At 47.6% G+C, this 22,633-nt stretch overlaps 7 protein-coding genes across 8 annotated transcripts; 4 read left to right on the plus strand and 3 right to left on the minus strand.

Annotated features, from left to right (window-relative positions):
• Positions 1 to 256: 256 nt before the first annotated feature.
• On the minus strand, positions 257 to 1,475 carry ONS95_011055 (uncharacterized protein; the record flags this gene model as incomplete). Its single annotated transcript, XM_058504649.1, has 4 exons — positions 257 to 721; positions 917 to 1,112; positions 1,337 to 1,416; positions 1,473 to 1,475. 4 exons carry the CDS (start codon positions 1,473 to 1,475, stop codon positions 257 to 259), a joined length of 744 nt encoding a protein of 247 aa, XP_058359205.1.
• Positions 1,476 to 1,763: 288 nt separating this feature from the next.
• Positions 1,764 to 4,610, plus strand: URK1 (Uridine kinase). 2 transcript variants are annotated; one of them, XM_058504650.1, is made up of 12 exons: positions 1,764 to 2,077; positions 2,127 to 2,254; positions 2,364 to 2,508; positions 2,560 to 2,602; positions 2,648 to 2,761; positions 2,812 to 2,853; positions 2,902 to 2,981; positions 3,096 to 3,247; positions 3,306 to 3,406; positions 3,533 to 3,705; positions 3,826 to 3,910; positions 4,012 to 4,610. In XM_058504650.1, exons 1-12 carry the CDS (start codon positions 1,922 to 1,924, stop codon positions 4,113 to 4,115), a joined length of 1,323 nt encoding a protein of 440 aa, XP_058359206.1. In that variant the 5' UTR covers positions 1,764 to 1,921; the 3' UTR covers positions 4,116 to 4,610. The 2 variants fall into 2 exon arrangements, with proteins under 2 accessions (XP_058359206.1, XP_058359207.1); XM_058504651.1 differs by having other exon boundaries at positions 2,127 to 2,508.
• Positions 4,611 to 8,812: 4,202 nt separating this feature from the next.
• ONS95_011057 (uncharacterized protein) lies at positions 8,813 to 10,623 on the minus strand. Its single transcript, XM_058504652.1, has 2 exons — positions 10,416 to 10,623; positions 8,813 to 10,368 (listed from the first exon to the last, which is right to left on the minus strand). The coding sequence occupies exons 1-2, from the start codon at positions 10,565 to 10,567 to the stop codon at positions 9,201 to 9,203; spliced, it is 1,320 nt and encodes a 439-aa protein (XP_058359208.1). The 5' UTR covers positions 10,568 to 10,623; the 3' UTR covers positions 8,813 to 9,200.
• Positions 10,624 to 12,086, plus strand: RAB6B (Ras- protein Rab-6B). The gene is made up of 6 exons (XM_058504653.1): positions 10,624 to 10,969; positions 11,026 to 11,051; positions 11,107 to 11,195; positions 11,260 to 11,389; positions 11,439 to 11,717; positions 11,768 to 12,086. Exons 1-6 carry the CDS (start codon positions 10,923 to 10,925, stop codon positions 11,821 to 11,823), a joined length of 627 nt encoding a protein of 208 aa, XP_058359209.1. The 5' UTR covers positions 10,624 to 10,922; the 3' UTR covers positions 11,824 to 12,086.
• Positions 12,087 to 12,270: 184 nt separating this feature from the next.
• ONS95_011059 (uncharacterized protein) lies at positions 12,271 to 14,211 on the plus strand. The gene has a single exon (XM_058504654.1). The coding sequence runs from the start codon at positions 12,657 to 12,659 to the stop codon at positions 13,584 to 13,586; it is 930 nt and encodes a 309-aa protein (XP_058359210.1). The 5' UTR covers positions 12,271 to 12,656; the 3' UTR covers positions 13,587 to 14,211.
• Positions 14,212 to 14,476: 265 nt separating this feature from the next.
• Positions 14,477 to 22,241, plus strand: ONS95_011060 (uncharacterized protein). Its single transcript, XM_058504655.1, has 4 exons — positions 14,477 to 14,918; positions 14,988 to 15,136; positions 15,194 to 19,585; positions 19,639 to 22,241. The coding sequence occupies exons 1-4, from the start codon at positions 14,876 to 14,878 to the stop codon at positions 19,666 to 19,668; spliced, it is 4,614 nt and encodes a 1,537-aa protein (XP_058359211.1). The 5' UTR covers positions 14,477 to 14,875; the 3' UTR covers positions 19,669 to 22,241.
• ONS95_011061 (uncharacterized protein) lies at positions 21,105 to 21,905 on the minus strand (the record flags this gene model as incomplete). The annotated part of the gene is made up of 1 exon (XM_058504656.1): positions 21,105 to 21,905. The coding sequence occupies one exon, from the start codon at positions 21,903 to 21,905 to the stop codon at positions 21,105 to 21,107; it is 801 nt and encodes a 266-aa protein (XP_058359212.1).
• Positions 22,242 to 22,633: the final 392 nt, after the last annotated feature.

Genomic DNA, 22,633 nt, shown 5'->3' on the forward strand with positions numbered 1-22,633 from the left:
CTTTTCGAGCCTAAGCCGTAGATGACTGTGCACATGTTTCATTTTGCACTGTATTAGACTAATGCTAATCGTCTCCACTATCGCAGAAGATAGATAGATCTCGCAATCTGTGATCCTAGGCGCCAGCCCATCCCGCTGGGTATCCTTATGCCAGAAAACTCCGTCCAAACGAACAATAGCCCTAAAACCAATTCACCAACGCCAGAGCAATCCTGTTTAAGTTACGGATTTACACTAGAATCCTCCCATTCAGCACTCATGTAATCATAGGCTCATGTCCATTCTCGATGGAGGTACCCTTTTCATCCCCATCAAAACCAAGCTCCAGGTGAGATGGCAAATCTTTCTTGCTTTGTCTTGCAGCATCCTCTGCCCAAGCCCGTAACCGCACAAGGCTCCTGATGGCAGCGTCCCGTCTTGAGTTTTGAATTGTCAGTATGGCTTTGTTGACCCTATCGGCAACTGTACGCCGAAGTTCGGGCCGTAAAAGTGCAGCAAGTGGTGGTTCCAGACTATCCGGGGGGAAGATAAGCAGAGCCATTGTGCGCTCAAGGTCCTCCAGGAATTCCTTATTTGTGGGTGCCCTTGGTGCAAGTTGAGTACTGGCAAAGGTTAGGGCCGGGGTAATGTCACCTCCTGGGGTCGCATTGTAGATCCGGATCAGCTCGACCAGTTGCAAACGAAGAAGAGCAAAATGTAACGATGGATTATTGTCCAGGACCTGATTCAGACATGGTTAGCATGCGAACATTTCAAGCATGTCGGCGTAGAAACGTGTGCTTGGTATTTTGCTCATACTGAGGACTGAAGTTGGATAATTTTTCTCATCACCGACCCGAAGGCTATATGAGTGGTGCATGAAACTTTCTAATCATAGCAAAGAGAAGGAAATGTGACGGAAAATGGAGATGCTAACCTGAGGTTCAAGCTCGTTGAGAGCTTCGATAGCTTCTTGGATTTTGCCAGAGTGGATGGACTGCTGTATCTGACGTCGAGCCTTCAATGACTCTTCCTCCTGTCGTGGTCGCAGATTCGCTTCCTTGGAGAATTTGGCAGCAGCGGACGGGTAGCCTTCGGTCGTGAGGTAGTCGAAAATGAGAGCATTGATATCACTATTGCAATTCAAGTCAGTGTTGATCTTCGAGGCTCGAGTTTCGTGTTTGTGGCATATTGCTTTCGAGACAATAAATCAGATAAACAACTAAATATGTTCTCCGCATGCGTAATTTTTAGGAGAGATTCCCAGTTGAAGTCATCATGTTGTTGGTTGCTAACAAAAGCGTGGAAGAGAAGCCGGAAATATGGGCCAGCAAGCCATGGCGTTAGGAGAACGTACCTTTTCAGTGGTTTCACATCCTCGGCACGTCTCTCGAAGGCATGTCGCAATGGGGTGGTTGTTGAAGCTGTGGAGGAAGCCTGGGTAGTGGTCAGTGTCGGCTCGAGAGAGGTATGCTCTGGGCGAAGCAACGCACCATTCTCGCAGCCGTGGCCGTCATCTAGCCTCCATATGTGTCATGAACCGTTGCGCGGTAGGGCTGGAGTGTCCAGCACTGCGCCTTTAACACTTGTTAAATATGGGTGAAGATGAGCTGGTGTTTGTGGGAGAAAGGAAGACAGAGATTTTGGTTTTATGGAGTTCAAGATGGTCAAAGTGGTCAAGCGAGACGCTAAGAGCTCAGATGATCCCGCTAACTTGATTAAGGAAGGTGAGGAAGAGTTCCATCTCAATCTGGATCTCAAAAACTTATCCTTTCCAAGCTTCTTCCACATCTTCTTTTTATTCGTCGTCTTCTTCACTACCGTCAGATCGGCTGCTTACACTGGTAAAGAGCTCTGGTGTTTCTTGCACGCCATGATATACCCCAGCTTTCATATTAGCTTCATAACAGAACTCTGAGCGTGGCTCTGTCTGGACTCCAAGATGACAGACATTGTGAGCAAAAGAGCTCACTATTCACCGCCATGGGCAGACGTGAGCATCATTGGCATTGCTGGATCGTCCGGATCTGGTAAATCTACTTTATCTCACGCTATTGTGTCGAAATTGAGCCTTCCTTGGGTTGTGATTCTTTCTATGGTACGGATCTGCCCATTTTATGACAATTCCATTGTTGAACTAGCCCTAGGATTCATTCTACAAATCCTTGGACGAAGAATCATCGCGCAAAGCTTTCCGCAACGAATACGACTTTGACTCTCCTGACGCGATCGATTTTGACGTTTTGGTCGACCGACTGCGTGACCTCAAAGCTGGGTACGGATTCGCTTCCCATGACATTTTGGAAATCTGAAGGCATCCATGGAGAGGGGTCTATTCTCTCTCCTTCAAATCCACGGAGTATTGTGTGCTGAATTGTTTCCAGGAAGAGAGCCGAGATCCCAATTTACTCTTTTGCAAAGCACGCAAGAGAGAAGGAAACAACCTCTATTTACTCTCCACATGTCTTAGTATTGGAAGGAATTTTTGCGCTGTATGATCCAAGGGTCCTTGAGCTTTTGGATATGAAGGTCTGCCGACTTATCCATGCGTCATGCTGCAGCTCTGAAATGTATGACTAGATATTTTGTGAAGCAGACGCCGACACATGCTTATCTCGTAGAAGTATGCTACCGCCATTCCTGTAAGTATTAGCTAACGCACTCGTAGTACTTAGGGATGTCTCCGAACGTGGCAGAGATATTGAAGGCTGTATTAAACAGTGGTTCCTTTACGTGAAACCAAATTTTGAGCAATATGTTGAGCCACAACGGAAAGTAGCAGGTATGCTCGTCCATTAGCACGCTACCATCGACCATCCATAACTTTGACAGATATAATCGTCCCTCGAGGGGTGGAGAATCGTGTTGCCATTAGTAATTATACCGGCATCACATGTACAAGCACAATCTAACTTCACTCAGCAATGGTAATACAATACATTGAACGAAAATTGATCGAGAAGTCCAAAGCTCATCGAGCAGAGCTTAAGACGCTAGGTCAGGTACGTTGATAACTTGTCTCACCAGAAACTCTATTCCCACTCGCCCAGCTCATGGTTACGATTATGTCACCACTACAGAAATGCCACATTCATTAACTCAGGACCTGGATACAGAACAGCGAAGACGAGCCTTTATCCGGAAACGTGCTTCTGCTGGAGCAGACTTCACAGCTTCGGGGTATGAATACCATCATCCAAGACATAGACACCTCTACGGAGGACTTCATATTTTATTTTGATCGCCTGTCCTCGCTACTGGTTGAACAGTAAGTCAAACAATATATGATTCGCAATATCTGCGTACTTGATGCTGAATGCAGCCAGAGCAATGAACAGGATTTACTTCAAGGAGATGATCGTAGAAACTCCTACTGGGAACAGGTACCATGGCTTGAAGGCGACCGGGGAGACCAGTGCGGTTGTCAGTATGTGTTTCCAAGCTCTCCATCTTCGATCATGTCTTCGTGCGGATTATTGACCTACCTCAACTCTTTCTGGCACTTGCCATGTCTCCGGAAAATCCGTTTTATTGACTTTGGGATCGATGGTAGTCCTTCGTGCAGGTGCTGCTTTCGAGACAGGCTTGAAACGAGTTCTTCCAGACTGCCGGACTGGTCGATTGTTGATTCAGTCCAATGTCAGAACTGGAGAACCTGAACTACACTATCTGAAATTACCGGAGCACATCGAAAGTCACGATAGTGTCTTGATCCTCGACCCGCAAGTGAGTGGCACAAAATCATATTCTCCGCCTTCGCTGGGTCCTGCCTCCCTGCCTCCATCCTAGGCGACAGCTTAACTTATTCCCTTGCTATTGTTTATGGGCTAATATTGCGCTCGGTAGATGAGTAGTGGCGGTGCGGCTCTCATGGCCGTGCAGGTCCTAGTTGACCATGGAGTTCCGGAAGAGAAGATTGTATTTGTTACTTGTATGTTCTTCGGACAGTCCTTTATTTCCCAAGTCAAGTAGATAGGAGCACTTTACTCCTGCAGTGCTTGCGATTAATTAATGACTAACCGATCGTCGCAGACTTTGCAGGACGGATGGGCTTGATGAGGTTGACTAAAGTTTTCCCAGAAGTGAAGGTTGTTGTTTGCACAATCGTTGCTGATTTTGAGGAGAGGGTATGTTAGGCTCATCTTAGTATCCTCCTTCAAGCACCATTCAGCGCGCCCCGCGATCTTTACTTCATGATACCCAAAGAATGACAGGGTACGCTAAAAACTAACTTATGATGCCAGTGGATCGAGCGCAAATATTTCGGCTGTTGACGCATCGGGATTAAGATAAGAAGCAGGTACCTAGACTACTTTTGCTCCGCGTCGGGTCTGTTGATATTCTTTGGAATTGGAAACGACGGTGATAATTAAACATCATTGGCTTGGTTGTTCCTGAGCTATCGCCTCAAAGTTGAATCTCAATGCCACAAGTTCGATACTCTGGTTCTGGCATGTGGGCACAGGACCTACGATCTGATTACTAGCAAAATGGCCTCTGCTGGAGCTTCGCCAAGACGCACACATGACCATGTAGGTAGCTAGTACCTACTTCTCTCTGTGAAGAGCCGCGTGTGAGTCCATCCGTCATCCAGCTTAGCTGCCATTTAGTCATTGTGAATGGTATTTCCCTCCTTCTCTTTTGTTATGCACGTCAAAGCTGTCACAGTGTCACACTACTTCGATTCAACTAACATTCCATTTAACTTGGCCACAATTCCCCAACATCTCTTTCCCAGTTTCTGCTCCTCCCTTGCCTGGTCCCCCAGAAAATTTAAGGCAGCTGAGAAAACGTCCTGTTATCCCGACTCTCTATGCGCTCCGTCTACGTCCAATAGCCAGCATCATGCTGTTGTTCGTATGTACCTGCGGCTTGCCTTACGTTAGTGCAACTAAGTGCTATCAATTTCGGCTGCAACTAGCCTGGATGCGCGTTCGCTACGTGGAACAAGGAAAGGCTCTGCTGCAGAGGAAGGTAAACCTGATTTGAGGGTAAAATGTCTATGACACCGATAAACCCAAGTGGCAATTAAAACCATTCACCGGCATCAAAGACTAAAGACGGGTCGTGCACTGGAGCTACAGCATCGATACGTCAGCCACTTCTTCCAGGTTCTTGAACACACTGCCGCCATCTCTAAAGGCGTATCCCAGTAGTCTTTCTTCTGAGAAGATAGAGCTTCCTCTCATGTCAATCTTGAAGGATATTGCGAACGGGTTTGTTCCAATCGCAAAAAGATCGCTCCTTCAAGATCTTTCCCAGGGATCCAGCCAGGTGCCCGTAACATCTCCACTAAACAATCGCCTGAAAAGATCTTGCGTCATGAATCGGCTTCGAAGATGACAGCTTCTGCGCTCAAGATATCGTCGGCCATGAGGCCCATGACCACGAGATGACGTTACCAAGGCTCAAAGCATCATCTCTAACCTCAGTGATTATATTGTACGGCCATATCCAGCACTAGAGATCCATCAGCCTCGCATACAGCATCGCTGTCCAATGGATTATTCAACAACTTTGCTAATTTCGTCAGACTGGCGCGGATGGCCCTCACACCGAAGCCCTGCTACTCAAATTCCTTCGCCTATAGACGCTACACTCACTCATGAGCCTTCATTGATGGACGAGGTAGCGTTATTATTTGCTGATGTCTCTTTGGCAATTTCACCGTGAATATTCCGAATGTAAGTTGTAGCTCCACCATAACCTGGTCAACTTCCGCTCCATAACTTACAGGCTTACAATCCAAATGCAACTTCATAGGCTACTGCTAGGTCGTCATTCACTCATGCTGACGATGAAAGTTCTCTCGAACTACTTACAACTTCATGAGTGCCACTTCTAGAAGAATTGTCCAGCCGTTAGCCTCCGACGCTAACCCACCCATACAGCGTCATGGTTTCATGCCTGCCCGGGTAAACATCCTTAGAAGCTGAATAATTTTACGGATAATGCATATTAGATGTTGTATTCCACTGGCAGCTCACTGTTTAGTGGCATGGATGATCAAGCCGCAGAACAGCAGGCGAACAAACCTGCCTCAGCACTCGAACAGAAAAATAGAGCTCCGGTTTTCGGGTCCTCCCTGGAGACTGAATTATGGGGCATGGAATATGTTCCTACTTGTAATTTTGCCGCCATCGCGAGTGAAATTTCCTGCAGATTAGTTGTCCAGAATTCTGGGAACCTCAAATAACGGAGTAGCAGGGGCTATTCGCGCCATATTTCTCTCTGCGTTGCCCTTTACAGTGCTTTGCAACTTGGAGGAACACTGGATTCCTTATCACAGCAGAGCGCTGCGACTGCCACTGCTCAACGACAAATGCAGACTTCCAAGAGCGCCGCTCTTTTCGAAGTTACCACGCACTTGTGATTAAGAAAACTTGATAGCATACAAATTTGCCAATTACCCTCAAACAGTTTCTATCTATTTATTTCCGGCAACGTCAGACGCGAAAATGCGAACCAGAGCGCCCATGGCAAGGGTAACCGTACCTGCGACAGGCCAACATGACATTGAGCCTAGTTTCCCGGTGGCAGAGTGTCAAGTGGGGTTGGCAGCTTCTCTGTAGCGATAGCTGAGATAGAGCTCACACCAAATAAGTTATCGGGGCCAAAAGACCACCATGTTCGCCCTTAAGAGAATACGCTCTGCTAAGTGTTATATACCAATCATTACATTCTCTTCGTCTCATTTTGCTTTTCACCCACCCACCGATCGGTCTGCTGATACGGCGATCGACACAGCTATCAGCTATCATGTCTTCAACTCGTCCTGCTTCTTGGAAGGCCCTGGATACTTGCATCGGTATCAACGACTGTTCCTATTGACAATTTGACGCTGCTACCACTCGTATTCTTGTAAATGTGGCTCAAAATCGATCCAAAATCTCTATCCCCATTTAAACTTTCAGTATCATGTCACCGACTGGTCCGGCATCGGTCGTCAAGCGGGGAAACACAAACTTGGGACCATCGTTTCCTTCATCAAATCCTTTTCATTCTGATAACAAAGTTCCTGTAAGACCGAAAATATCAGCAACTTCCCCTTTGTTCGCGCATCTTAGGTGGGCCAGACGATAATGTCGGGAAGAACTTTTCGGCATTTAATGTAGAAATAAACTAATCATCACAATCTGCGGTTTATCTTCTCCCTAGTTGCGCTGTCTGGGGAAAGTCGACTGGTGTCTAGATTTGACTCAGCAGTGTCACAAACACAAGCGACTGAAAGTGTGACACTTCCATTCCATTTAGAACCGTGCTGAAGACCAATATCAGATCTGGAAGTAAGAAGGATGACACATTTACTCATCGTAAAAGCACCCAAAATCTACAATTTACTCCTGCTGCTGAGAAAAGAAAAGCACCTCAGGTTACCTCAACATCCCCGTCGACTTTGGTCACTAAGTCACGGAGATTATATAATGATGTCTCACGTTCAACGTTTGGATCATGGTCATCAAAAGATGCCCTACCAGGTAAACGACCTTATCGACCAATTGCCTTTGTCGCCGAGTCCAGAAACAAACAAATAAGACAGAGCAACAAGCTATCATTGGATAATATCGAATCAACGCATCCTGAGGATTCTTCAGAATCCGCACTGCAATGTAAGATCTTACTCCTTGCAACCAGAACTTAATACATTGGACAAGCTCAAAGCTTTGCTGCTGTGCGGCCACTTGCAATACGATTGGCATTCAATGCGAATTGAAATCGACTTCTACGATCTTCGCATAAGCTATTTGTACTATGTTATGGTATGCGCAGAGAGTTTAGATGAATACACTATTACCGAGGTAGCTAGAACGTACGATTTCTATATAAGTGGGAAATTGATCAGCTTTACTACCTGGCCATTGACGAATCTGATGGGATTGACCCCATGGACCTTTCGATACCTAATGAAAATTCCGACTCCCAGCTGCCATTGAATACGAAGAACACTTAGGTGAGACCTTGAGATCAAAGCTGAGAGCTGTAAGACAGGAGAAGATACTGTTTTGGCGTGACCTAGTGAATGCAGACGAGATCAACAACGGTCAAGCAGTCAGTCATAGGCTGGCACAAAGCCATACCGCTCGGGCTGGAGACACGATGTAATGTCTGGCTCTGAAGTACGGAGTTTAGTTTTCTGCACTGGATGATCTCAATAATGACTTGCCTGATCCAGACCTGATGATCACTGGACAGGCCTTCAAAGTTTCAGCCCCTAATCCTACAGACGGAAATACACATCAAGCCTGGCGGCACACTTTTCAACATAGGTAGCGACCTTAGCCAAACAACTTAGTCAATTGTGACTGCCAATTCACAGATGTTATCTATCCTGGCCCCGCGGACAAGCTATTTTCAAAAACACATGCGATATGTGCGGCATGGACGAGATTCCACTGCCTTTGACAAGACCCAATTTTAAAAAGCAGCACCAACACTCAGAATGTCAAAAATTACCACTGTGGTCAGGCTATTAAAAATGCCGCTTATTGCTGATGTGCCCAAGTCATCTCGTTTCTAGCGCAGGTTGATGCCATCAACTGGTAAGTCATTTCTCCTGCGCTGTGTCGCGCTGTGTCCATTTTATGTATTGAGTAGAAAATCGAGACTAACTGATACTAATCGATAGGTTTGCGTAGAACTTCCAGACAAGTATAATTGAAATATATGTTGTGATAGATCGTGCTATAATTTGTTTGTTTTGTTTTGGTCTGCCTCGCTTAAGCCCCTGACTTGCAGGGAATGTGGCGCTAGTTGGGAACAAGAGCAAGGATCAACTAATGCCGAAAACCGTTCACGTCGTGAGTTCTTCCTACAAACAGCGAGTTTGCTCAATCAGTGCTGACTCTACTTATGCCCATTTTGATATTTGGTCGAAAGAGCTAGTGAACCGGGCTTGAACAGTGCAGTTAAGGTGGTGAAAGAGTGAGGCACTTCGTGATTCCAAAGACGCTTTGCTCGGAGGGCTTCTCTCCCCCATGGATTCACATGCTAGTCGATAGTTCAGCGTACGTAGACCTTGGATTTTCTGGATCCCAGAAGTCCAGTTGAGTTAACGTTCCAGTACATGAATCTTTATAATCTTCAGTCACACTGAGCACAGTGGTCCAGCCAAAGTTGGCCGGATCAAACACATGAACGTGGCAACCTCTGAAACCGTGGTTACAGTATTTGATCTCGATACAGAATACGCTTTGTGGTCTCTGACTATCCATACATCTGCTTCAATGCAACATGAAGTCCTTGTGAGTCCACTTTTCAGTCGCCTTCCTCTTTGGCTTCTTCGCAAAGCTGATGGGTCGCCGACTTTCAACTTTACCTCTTACCAGAAGACTCCTATATCTGTCCTTCAATAGATTACCTTCTGGCTTCAACAGCCTCAATGATTCCTGCAACTCATCTGGGAGAACGAGCTCCAGGTCCCGCTCAGGTAACGCGATCTTTCCCAGCTTTCTTCGTCTCAATTCCAGATCATCGCCTTCGCTACTATCATCATCATTCTCCGCAACAATTGCCTTCATGGCCTCCTTATCGGCCAGCGCCTTCGTAATCCTCTTGACCTGTGCAGTCTGCTCATTCTTTCTCTTGATGTCCGCAGCCATCTTCGCCTTTCTCTCTTCTTCTTTCCGGCGCTTGATCCTGTTCCTCTGGGCTTGCGTCTTTCGCTCGGGCCTTTTAGCGTTCAGCTTTACACCTTCAGTACCGCTCTCGAAACCCTCCCAAGTAGAGTCTTCTTCCCATTCTGACATGTCTGCTCTTGCCTCTGCTGCTTCCGCCTCCGCTGCTGATTTTGCTGATGCTTCGAGTTTTACACGCTCGGCTTCTACGGCTGCAAGACGCTTCGCTTCCGCTGCAAGCTCCTTCTCGCCCTCAGTGACTAGTCGATTCTCATAGTCCTCGTAAATAGGATTATAACTGTAGCCACCTTCTGGTTTTTTGACTGCAGGTATGCTCTTTCCGCTTGCCGCCAAAGAAATGGGTTTGTGCTTTAATGTTGAAGGGGCAACTTTCTTCTTGGACTTCTCTAGGAAAGAGAATCGCGGATCTTGTTTTGCCTCTTCGATATCTTTTTGCAGGTCCCACGGATCGTAGTTGGCTTCTGTCACTTCGACCAGCGACTCGCTCTGTCTGCCATCGGCGATGTTACGTAGTCGAGTAAGCTCCCTATGGGAAACATAGCTTGTTCGTTGCCGCTTGGGCTGGATGATGCCGTCTGTAGTGTTTTCACCAGCTCGCTTTTTCATTGACACTGAGGGCACAACCGATCGCTGGGCAATAATTTCGTCGGCTTTGAGGGGTCTGGATCCTTTCAGGTACTTCTTCTGAATGCCAACATCGCCAGCAGTATCGAGGGTGAACAGGTCGGCTGACTCTTTCTCAGCAATTACACCACTGTGATTGTCAATCAATTAGTCACCACGTGCAACTGGATTCCATACCCTTTGATTAATTCTTCCCGCACTTCTTCAAGGCCTTGATGAATCTCCGTGACGTCGACATTCTTGCGCCATGCTTTCTTTCCCTTTCGTGAAGGTTGTTTATGCTGCTGGGGCGGTCCAGGAGAAGCGTTGACAGGCTTGATTATCGGCATGCTGATAGTTAATCGCGTGGAAAGTCGAGTATGCTATTGGGGTTCAGATGCTGCATGGGAAGGTTGAAAATATTCTAAAATTTATCCGCACAATCTTATCTCCTTAGCCGCGTTATTCGCCAAGACCTGGGACCCGGACGTTGACTCCCCGACCCGGACCCGACTTAACTCACTGACAACAGAGAGTTCCAATGCTCTCCTTTCTTTCAACGGCTCACACGTCCATAACTTTCAACAACAGTACCCACCCGGCTGAAAATCACGAGTCCACGAAACCAAGGATACAATTCAATCACTCCAATATATCTGGGCTCCCAACCACATCCCACGAAATCGCCACCCAGACACAGACGACATGGCACAAGCAGCCGGTTCATACAACAACCCATTGAAGAAATTCAAGTCAGTACTCGCTGCGCCAAACTGCTCCTACAACATGTGGATTAACTGCGAGATAGACTGGTGTTTCTGGGCGAACAGAGTGGTATGGAGCGCATCCCTTCATGACGTGATTAATACATGGCTGATTGCATCTACAGTCGGGAAGACTTCTCTGATCACACGATTCATGTACGATTCATTCGACAACATGTATCAGGCCACCATTGGTATCGATTTCCTTTCAAAAGTAAGCATACCATGCACGAGGTGTTGAGGGACAAGTGAGGGACCATATTGACAGACCCGGCTAGACTATGTACCTTGAGGATCGGACAGTACGACTACAATTATGGGATACAGCAGGACAGGAGCGGTTCCGGAGTCTGATCCCATCATACATCAGAGACTCCAGTGTGGCAGTGGTGGTTTACGACATCTCAAGTAAGATGGAAAATGAGGCTTAGCAGTACCGCGTACTGACAAGCTGTAGATGCTAAATCGTTCCAAAACACACGGAAATGGGTCGACGACGTGAGAGGCGAACGAGGAAACGACGTGATTATTGTGCTGGTAGGGAACAAGACAGATTTGAACGACAAGCGCGAAGTTACCACTCAGCAGGGCGAGGAAGAGGCTAAGAAGAACAACTTGATGTTTATTGAAACGAGTGCAAAGGTCGGTCATAATGTTAAGAACTTATTCAGGAGGATCGCACAAGCTTTACCAGGCATGGATGGCGCAGAAGGTCCTACGGCAGCTGGTAACCAAAGTATGTTTGTGGATAGCCACATCTCGACAGATATGCTGATATAACTGTAGTGATTGATGTCAACATCAACCCCACGCCGGCAAACCAAGAAGGGTGTGCCTGCTAAATCGATGAAAAGTTGGAGTCGACGGTGATGCTCGATGTCTAGACTATCGCGCGAGGAGAATGTTGGCTGTCCACCTGTTGGACTACAGGACCAAGCGAGTGGAAGCTGGAAGCAGTGCAGTGGTTATTTTCACTCTTCTGTTTTATAGTGATCGTTTTCAGGGATATGAGCATAGCGTTGTATGGGTTGGAAGCATTGTATGATACCGAAAGCGTCCTTTGTGGTTGTAATCTAGTAATACCGAAACTTTGTTTCTTTCTCTCAGTCGTCTGCTGGCCTTCGTGACTCTGGAAGATAAACAGCAAGCGAAAAAATTGGATGGCAGCCCAGGACCGGGGACAGCAAAACTCACTCAATGGCAAGTCAAAAGAAATCAGCCACCCAACAATGAATAGAAATAAGGTTAGCGCAACTACATACTGTAGTATGCAATAATAAAGTTATTTACGTCCATGTTCCCCGTGATTCCTTGTCCTAGTCCCTCAGCCTTCCGTTAGGAGATTCAAGCTTACATTGCCATTGCCAGGGGTGCCAAGAGTCGCATGGATGACGAAGATCAGCTCTTGACCGAACATGCCGGTCGCGCCATGTTCGGTCGCGCTTCCTCCTTTTCTTCCTCCACCAGCCCTCGCAAAATCGTTGCAAACCCCTTGTAGAGCATTCGTTGCGAAACAGAAAATTCAAGATGGGTATCCTTTCGCGATATTTACGGGTTCCTCGCCCAAGAGTATGTTGCAACTTTCTCCATTGATACTGCCCAGGCAGTGCCTTCTGAATCTGCATTCCAATATGGCGCAGGATGCTGATCATGCCAACAGACTTTTTTGTACCTCATGAGCCTGCGGACTGGTGTTGAGATGGTCTCGCTTTCAGTAATCTTCAACAAACTCACCGGCTTCTTCGGCCTGCTCGCAATCCTCACAGGAGTCTCGCTCTCCCCTCTTCAACTCTCGATGTACATCTACTCCGTTGGCGCCCTTGGCCTCATCTCCTTCCTGATGCCTCATATCCGAAAACAGAGCCCGTTCGAATGCCTGGCACTCGCATGGTTCTATCTCCTTGATACTGTAATCAATACGGCCTTTACATCTGCCTTCGCCATCACCTGGTTCCTCGCCGTAAGTGCCGATAACGCGAATATGAGCCTCCCAAGCAACGCACCCGGAGGTACCACAGTGGACGAAACAGCCGGGTTCACCAGCCCCAAATACAACGTTAGCAAGGTCGGTGTATCGACGACCCCCGGCGAAGGAATTACGGGGGGCCAGGACGCTGTGGCGTATGGACTGGCTGGCGCAGCAGCTACGACACGGGCAAATCCAAGTCTGGCACATGGAGTTGGAATAGAAGAGAGTATACCGAGCATCATGGTCGTCGTCATGTTAACGATGGTCCGCGCGTACTTCATTCTGGTTGTCATGGCATACGCAAGACAAGTTCTAAGACAGCACATGTACACAACTTCGTCAGTAAAATTGCATCTCCATACGGAAGGGGTATCTGAGGGGAGATCGGACAATCCGTTTGCAGCCGGATCGCCTGCAGGTGCTGGATGGAGAGGCAAGTTGGGAAGAATCATGATTATGATTTGCGAGAGCTACTGGCTTGGTGGACAGGCCGACGATGACTGGGTTAAAGGCCTCGATGGAAGGTTCAAAACAAGCAAGCTGTCTGGAGGTCCACCGGGCACTTTGGAGAGGGAAAGACGGGCAAGAAGTGGCACTGGACCGCCCATTCCAAGACTCAACATGGGGAAGCTATAGGAGACGGAGGAACATGACTCCGGCCTCATAGGAGGAGACAGAAAGGAAACATGAGCATTCGAGACATCTGTACAGCAGAAATGCATTTTAGGTCCCACAGATATGTTTGGATAGCGAGAGCGAACGTATGGCTCAGTGAGAGGCGTTACAAGGGGCTTGGGCTTCGATTGGATCGAACATTTCCAAGTGTGTACTGGCGTGACCATTCTGAAAGGGGAGAAATTGCCGGTTGGGTAGACATATAATGGATTGGACAGTAATGGAATGTATATGAATGGAAGTTTGCTACCACAGGGAGTTTAGCATCGTGGACGCCAAGTGATAGAACCAACCCAGCTTGGATTATCAAAATCGTTGCATTTACTGTGCAAGGCTCTACGATCATACACCGCAAGGGACTATGCTGGTGACGTGCTACTAATTGTCCTTGAGTTGTATGTCTAGAGCTTCGAGCACCAAGCCGCCCATTATCACGTTGTTATGGCTGGTTCTGGGCCATACAACGAGCGGATGACTTTGAGAACAATCAAATCCCGAAGGCTAATACCGGTCTTCTTATGTATTCATGAGTACAACAAGACCTACAAACCAATCATTACTGTCCTGGTATCAATGCACCATGCTATTGCGTGGGTTCTACTGATGATATATGGTGATTCGTTGTGTAAGTGCTGATGTAGTGGACGACGCATAAGTTCAAATCAACACATAAAAACAACATGTAACTGCCAATATGATATTCTCTAAGTAGAAGAACGAACAGGAGGAGGTACCATATCATCCGCAGTGACAGACAAGTTCAAATGCCTGGCTTGTTCTGCGCTTGACGGCTTTTGAATTCTCGGAGCAATGGTGTAGCAGAATTTGTTGCGGTCGTGCCAGTAGTAATTGCGTGCTCGAGTAGTTGAGATCGGCTATCAAAAGGTGGTGGTCCAGAATGAAACCTAACCCTATGTGTCGCGTCACCCCAGACCAACCCCCCTTTTCCCCTACAGACACCCTCTGCCTTAGACCACTCACCGTCGCTGTATTATCTGTCGTGAGGTCTTTGGCTGGCTTGGAGCTGTTGCACCCCTGCACTTCTCCGAGTTTCGCCCCCAGAACCTTAGGCTAGGGCCGAGAGGGTGTAATAGAGGTGAAAGAAATTGTCCTTCATATTCCGCAAGCCTGCCTCTTTTTCTCCTTCTACCTCTACCTCTACCTCTCCTCTGCTTTCAACCTCAATTTCTCCTCGTTCTCCCACCTACCTCCACCCCCAATCCTAGTGGAGGGTTTCTCAAGCCAAAGACATGGCTGCTCCAACGTACAAGATTCGGACTGCCGAAGAAGCTGGTAGGTCACAGCATCTGCCGCCTCTGCTCTTCTCCGTGCGTACTTGTCGCTGACTGTCTGTGGGAATAGTGGCACGAATTGCATACCTATCCAGTGATGTGATCGTCTCTGTACAACCGGCACAGTCAATCGAATCCGAGTTCTCATCACATCTGCACAGATACGCTGGCCGCAAAGACCCCAATCTGGTTGCGACGACTGACGGCTCAGTTCCCGAGGTTGGTAGTACAAAACCCCTAAACTCAATTGATCTTGCTGATGTATCGTTTCCTCAGATCCAAGTAGTCAGACACAATGCCGACCCTCTTCTCTCAGTATTTACTCCTATCCGAAATGGCAAGCTGGTCACTGTGACCACAAGCTCGTCCATCCTCGTCTCATCGGTGCCCCACCTCTACAGACTCGCAAACCTTCCAATAGTCATCCACGTCTCATTGCAACCTGCGCATTATCCCGATTACTCTGCGATCACCTCTATTCGCAATTCTGGCTTCACATTCCTCCAATCCGAGACTCTGCAGGAGGCGCAAGATATCGCATTGACAGCTCATGCGCTAGCGATCAAGTCTGGGAAGGGTGTCATACATTTCTTTGACGCTGGATCATCTGCCCAGGGCGCCCAGATCCCTTTCGAGAACATTGACGCTGTGAAGGCTATTTTGAACATTGACGCTGTCCGGGCATACCAAAGCACAAAACTTGGTGGCACAAGCATATACGCCGACAATGGGCGAGTCGCGGCAATTACAGAGACTTCTGCCATTCCGATTTCTGGTGCCATGGAAGGAGTTGAGGCGACATCTACTGCGGCGATCCAGACTCCTGTGGAAGCGGCTTCTAAAGCATCTTCTGTGGGGTCGTCAAACGCAGGACGCGAAAGCAGCGTAGACAGCAAGACTAGTGCTTCTTCCGCCACCACTGTCGAAGCCTCCACTATCCGACCAGTTTCCTCGGACGACATCTACGACTTCGTGACTGGTATTTGGGCGCAGATCAAGGATAGTCTCGGACGCGAATATACCCCATTCCAGTATTCTGGACCATCAAATGCAGAGACGGCACTTTTCATTTTCGGTTCTGACGTTGTAGTATTTACGGAAGCCATTCGTTCTGCCAAATCGAACGAAGTTTATGCAAGAGCAGGCATAATTACTTCGCGGTTATACAGACCTTGGTTAGGGTCTAAACTTATTGAGACAATCCCAAAGTCAATCAAGAAAATCGCAGTCCTGGAGCAAATCAGAAGAAAGACTACAAAATGGGGCCCTCTTTTATTGGATCTTCTGACAACCCTCAAATCTGCACCAGGTGGTGGCGTGGAAACTATTGTGGGCCACCAGTTGGGTTTCATCGAAGCAAAGACTATCCAGCAAGCTCTCCGGGGCGTATTCCAAAACTTGAAGTCCGAGAAGCCAATTCAGAACCTTGAGGTTGGCAATTCGGATGGACCTGTGGAATCGCAAGAGGCCTACAAGCTATCCCAACCGACTGTTGAGTCCGCCTACGTAAAAATTCTGGACCAGATCTTTGGGCAGAACTTGTATTTGGCGAATGCTCTTGATTCCCAAAATGCTGGAGTTTCCAAAACTATTGCATCATCTCCTGAATTTGGATTTGGGTCTCTGATAGCCAGAAAGGAGCACCGCCAACGGTTCATTGACGAGGTTCAGCAGGCTATTACGTCGAGAGGTTTCATCACCGAGTCTGTAAAGCCTTTTCTATCCAAGTGGGCGTCAATCGTCAATAACGATGAGAAGTCAAGCGAGTTGGCAGAAGACATTATTGCGCGACTACAAACTGATGGCTCTCCCCTTGCTCAGAGTCTGCTCTCAAAGAAGGGTCTGTTCCGAAAGGAGTCGCAGTGGCTTGTTGGGTCCGATGCATGGGCTTATGACTTGGGTAATTCTGGTGTTCACCATGTCATTGCATCTGGAGAGAATGTTAATATGCTCATCATCGATTCTACTCCATACTCAGAAGGGAGAGCCAATGATGCCACTCGACGGAAGAAGGATATCGGTCTCTACGCAATGAACTATGGTAATGCATATGTTGCCTCTGTTGCTGTGTACAGCTCATACACCCAAGTCTTACAGGCCATGATTGAAGCCGACCAGTTTGACGGCCCATCAGTTGTTGTGGCCTACTTGCCATATTTCAAGGAGAACGACTCTCCGTTGACTGTTCTTCAGGAGACCAAGAAAGCTGTCGATTTCGGATACTGGCCACTTTACAGATGGAACCCAAAGAACGAAGATCGAGGAGAGCCAAGTTTCTCACTGGATTCGGAGCGTATCAAGAACGAGCTCAAAGAATTCTTGGCACGAGATAATCATCTTACACAATTGATGAAGGCTAGCCCAGAGTTCTCTTCAAGCCTGGCACAGGATTATGGGAGCGAAGTACGGGAGCTACAGAAGCGTAAGGCTAAGGATGCTTACAATCAGCTTCTTGAAGGTCTGTACGGGGCACCTCTGACAATCCTTTTCGCTTCTGACAATGGCAACGCCGAGAACCTTTCCAAGCGACTCGGAAACAGAGGAAAGGCTCGTGGTCTCAAGACTCTGGTGATGGCAATGGAGGACTATCCTATCGAGGATCTCCCTAAGGAAGAGAACATTGTTTTTGTGAGTGCTACTGCTGGTCAGGGTGAGTTTCCTCAGAACGGTCGTGCTTTTTGGGATGCCATTAAGGACAACACCGAGCTTGACCTCGCAACCGTCAACTACTCCGTTTTCGCTCTCGGTGACAGCCATTACTGGCCTCGGAAAGAAGATAAACATTACTACAATAAGCCTGGAAAAGATCTTGACCGTGTCCTTGCCAATTTTGGTGCTAAGCGGCTTGCGGAGGTTGGATTGGGCGACGATCAAGACCCCGATGGATTCCAGACTGGGTATCAAAATTGGGAGCCACTCATCTGGCAAGCCCTTGGTGTTGATAAAGTGGAGGGGTTGCCAGAAGAGGCTCCTCCTATAACGAACGAAGACATCAAGATTGAGTCGAACTTCCTCCGTGGCACTATCGCGGAAGGTCTCCTTGACACGAGCACCGGAGCCATATCAGCTTCCGATCAGCAACTGACGAAGTTCCACGGCACGTACATGCAAGACGATCGCGATCTTCGTGATGAGAGAAAAGCCCAGGGCCTTGAGCCTGCCTATTCTTTCATGATACGATGCCGATTGGACGGTGGAGTGTCAACCCCAAAGCAATGGATACAGATGGACGACATCAGCAATGCCTTTGGAAACGAGACCATGAAGCTGACAACACGTCAAACCTTTCAATTTCATGGTGTTGTCAAAGGCAAGTTGAAGTCGGCCATGCGAGGTATCAACAAAGCCTTGATGACTACCATTGCTGCCTGTGGTGACGTGAATCGAAACGTCATGTGCAGCAGTTTGCCAACAGCTTCGAAATATCACAGTGAGGTTTATGCTTGTGCAGGAAAGATCTCTGACCACCTCCTTCCCTCTACCACTGCGTACCACGAGATTTGGCTCAAGGATGACAACGACAAGAAGACACTGGTTGGAGGCCATGCTGTCCAGGACTTTGAGCCTCTGTATGGCCCGACATATCTGCCAAGAAAGTTCAAGATCACCATAGCAATCCCCCCGCATAACGATACCGATGTATACGCGCACGACATTGGTTTGATTGCTTGCAAGGGTAGAGATGGTCATCTCACTGGCTTCAATCTTCTTGCTGGTGGCGGGATGGGTGTTACTCACAACAACAAGAAGACATATCCCCGAACAGGTAGCATGCTCGGCTTTGTACCAAAAGACGAAGTCCACATTGCATGTGAGAAGGTCATGCTTGTCCAGCGTGATCATGGTGATCGAAAGAATCGCAAGCATGCCCGTCTAAAGTACACCATCGACGACATGGGGGTTGATGTCTTCCGTGGCAAGGTCGAGGAGCTATGGGGCAAGAGTTTTGATAAGCCCAAGCCTTTTAAGTTCCAAAGCAACATTGACACTTTCGGTTGGCTCAAGGATGAGACGGGACTGAATCACTTCACGTTCTTCATTGAAAACGGACGTATCGAAGACACTGCCGAGTTCCCTATGAAGACTGGTCTCCGGGAGATTGCCAAGGTCCACAAGGGCGAATTTCGCCTGACCGGAAATCAGCACTTGATACTCAGCAACGTTTTGGATGCCGACGTGCCAAAGATGAAGGAGTTGATGGCCAAGTACAAACTTGACAATATTCAATTCTCCGGCCTTCGGCTGTCATCCTCAGCTTGTGTTGCATTTCCAACCTGCGGGTTAGCTATGGCTGAGAGTGAGCGATACCTCCCTGTACTCATCACCAAGCTAGAGGGTGTTCTAGAAGAGAATGGCCTGAAGCAAGACTCGATTGTCATGCGTATGACAGGGTGCCCCAATGGATGTGCTCGTCCTTGGCTGGCCGAAGTTGCATTCGTTGGTAAAGCTTATGGTGCTTACAACATGTATTTGGGTGGTGGCTATCACGGTCAACGCCTGAACAAGTTGTACAGAAGCAGCATAAAAGAGGACGAGATCTTGGAGATTATGAAGCCTCTCTTGAAGCGATACTCTTTGGAGCGAAAGAAAGGCGAGCATTTTGGTGACTTCGTCATCAGAATTGGTATGATTAAGGAGACCACCGAAGGAAAGACTTTCCACGACGACGTAAGTTCCAATATTAAAATGAGACATGAAACAATGACTGACAACTAATTCAGGTTGCCGAGGAAGAATCCGACGAGGAATAATGGTGACGCTGTAACATTCATTGCATCTGCATAATCTGCATGGCGTTCGCGGGTTTGTTTGGCTCCTGGGGTGCATCTAGCTATCATGCTATTCGGTTTTCTTTCTTATGTTATGGAAGTTGCGGCTGGTTGGATGATGACGATGATGATTATAATGGGAAAGTTGTACAAACAAAAGAATGGCCATATCTGATTTCCACAGAGAATGACATCGTACTGCCCTGTACAAGCTGTAGTTGATTGTCCCCCAATCTTGAGGCCTGTACAGCTTCTCTAATTTCCGTATGGCGCCAACTTTCTTCGATAGTTTTGTCCCACGGCATAAAAGTAGTTCATACGAAGCTGCTTGGGTACTTGTCTCGCCGTGAACACTTATAAGAAACATGCAAGGCAAACGTACAACAGTAATTCCACCCTTGGAAGTAGTACAGATCATTTACCTGGACTCCACAAGCGAAGGGAAACACCTAATAGCAATCCATTTTCCGTACATCATCCTGTCCCCGTCTCTTTCCACTCTACCTTCCCAAACCCTTCTACCCCAGTGGCTCTTATGAACAATGCACGATCCAGACGGTATTCTTGAGAAGAAAGATGACCAGGCTGAAAAAACATCTTCGTTGGCTGCACATGTGTGGGGGTAAATGAAGCAGATACCCGATATTGACCGTACTTGCGACGAATAACAGGCTGTTTATGAGGTGTTTTTGCTGGAGAGTGAGGCGGGTATAGTGTGCCATGAAGTAGCTGGAGTGGGGGGCAAAGAGGTGGGCGTGGTTGTTGGAAAGGTGCAGGATATTTGAGGAGTGCCCCGGGTAAGGTAGAAGCGAAGTACCTCTGCTCAATTTCTACTCATCTGATTTTATTCTCAAGCGTTGGACACCGAAACAAGTTGGCTTTGAAGTACTTGATATGTATAACATCCATCACTGGCTCATAACAAGTGACAAAACCAACTTATCAATGTTCGAGAACTTCTACCAAAAGCACAATAGTAGAAGTTTCGAAAATTACTGAGTGAAATATTGCTGCTCTTGAACTTCGGGTTTCAGCGACCGTTTGGGTGAACAGGGGCAATTAAAGTATCAGTGACTATGTGCAAGAGGCTCCAAAGAGAGGCGCTGTTACAAAAAGAAGAGACATGGAAATAGAATGCCTCCACTATTTGGTTCTCTTCATCTTCGGCAACTAGTCATAGAATAGATGCTTAAAAACATTTCTTTCAGACTGAAACCCATGAAGGAGTCCAGAGCCATCCTTGTACCGTGTATAGGAAGCCCAGGACATTATCTCATCCATGAGAGTCTATGCCACTCGATGATAAGTTACCTCCAAGAGACGACCCTTCAAATTCAATATCACTACCGCGGTTGGGCACTAATGCTTATTAGTCTGACAAAACCGTGTAGCTAGATCATTCTAACGGTGGGATCTGCTCAGTGACTGGACCTGCAATTCACAGCCAAATATGCCAGCTTCACGGTAGGTCGTTTCCTTTCCAAGATTCCGTCAATCTCCTTGTTTCGTAGCTCGACTGGAACCTCCTCCCCCATCCTCTCTAGATTATCTCGGACCTTCCGCTTCTGAACCAAGACATCGTAGTCCTTGTGAACAGTCTTCCTCGCAGCTAACAGGTACGACAGAGACGGGCGCTCGCTCAACGGCATCTTGCAGAGATCCTTGACAATAAAATTTTCATCAAGATACTCGAACTCCAAGCAGAAACTCCGAGTGCTTTCTACAACGTCGCTTGGCCGATCGGAATAATAGAATATGATTTCCTCTAGATTGGGAAGCTCAAACAACGAGTGCATGTTTAAACATCCGTCTGAGCGTAGTTCCCTGATGGGACTGAGCAGTTCGCGAACATTCAAAGCGATGTTCTGAATTCTCGCCTGCTCGAATAATCCAGGGATCGGATTAGTTTGGAGTTTGCTCATGCCTATCGGAGAGATGGTGTCACGGTACCAATTGACATAGATTCTCCCAAAGGATTCAGAGGATACACTTGGAGGGAGGGTACTCGTACCCAATACTAGGGTGTAGCTCTCTAGTGTGAGACGGCGAGATTCGCGGTTGACATGGAGGGTATTGGGAATTGGACTCATTCCGGTGGTGTGCCATGATGTGGAGGCGTAGGTGTTCAGTTGTTCGCCGAACAAGGCGGGGCGGTACTTGACTCCGACAACGATGTTGCGTGGCTCAGGTGCAGCCAGTCTCCATATCTTGAACCTCATTTCTGTAGGCAACTTCGAAAAGCATGTGAACGTTCGTTGGTGATCTACTGAAGCAACAGGGGCGGCCCTGCTCTGGGGCCGATGATTTTGGCTGACATGCTTAAGGCTGGCCTTTGCGAGAGTCGACATCGTCGCCAGTGTCAACAATTCCAATTCCAATTCCAATTCCAATTCTAATTCCTTTGTCGGTGGAGTCGGGTGCGATGATCGAGGTGGGTGCTTTCGTTTACGAAACCGTTCTCTTTTCCGATGGAGACAGGAGTCAAGGTATGGTTTTATGTGTCGTGTCGTGTCGTGTAGTGTAGCGTGGGGCCTGTGGGTGGTCGTTGATCCAACCTGATCCAATCCGGCAAGTACTTATATCCTTAGCGTAGGTAACCAAAAGGTAAAAAGTAAGTTACGGTCAGCGTCACAAGACCTGGACCTTGCCTCGCTAAAATTCCATACCTACTTCACTCGCTGGAACAAAACACGAGTCAAAATAAAGGAGATGTGAAAATCCCCGGAAGGCTCAATCTCGGAATTGTCTTGGGCTAAGAAAACTTCTTGTGGGCGGCATATGATATCTTTATGTTTATGAGATTTGTGCACCATGAGAATTGGGTACACAGTGTTCGGCAATAGTCAACATCGCAAAATTTAGTAGATAATGTACGCGATAGAGTACAAGCACAAGTTTTTTGCAGCTCTCACTACTCTGTACGCATCACTCGTGAGACAGATACGAC

This window comes from Cadophora gregata, assembly GCF_030347475.1.
Source record: "Cadophora gregata isolate MNR1 chromosome Unknown scaffold_5, whole genome shotgun sequence".
Lineage (NCBI taxonomy): Eukaryota > Fungi > Ascomycota > Leotiomycetes > Helotiales > Ploettnerulaceae > Cadophora > Cadophora gregata.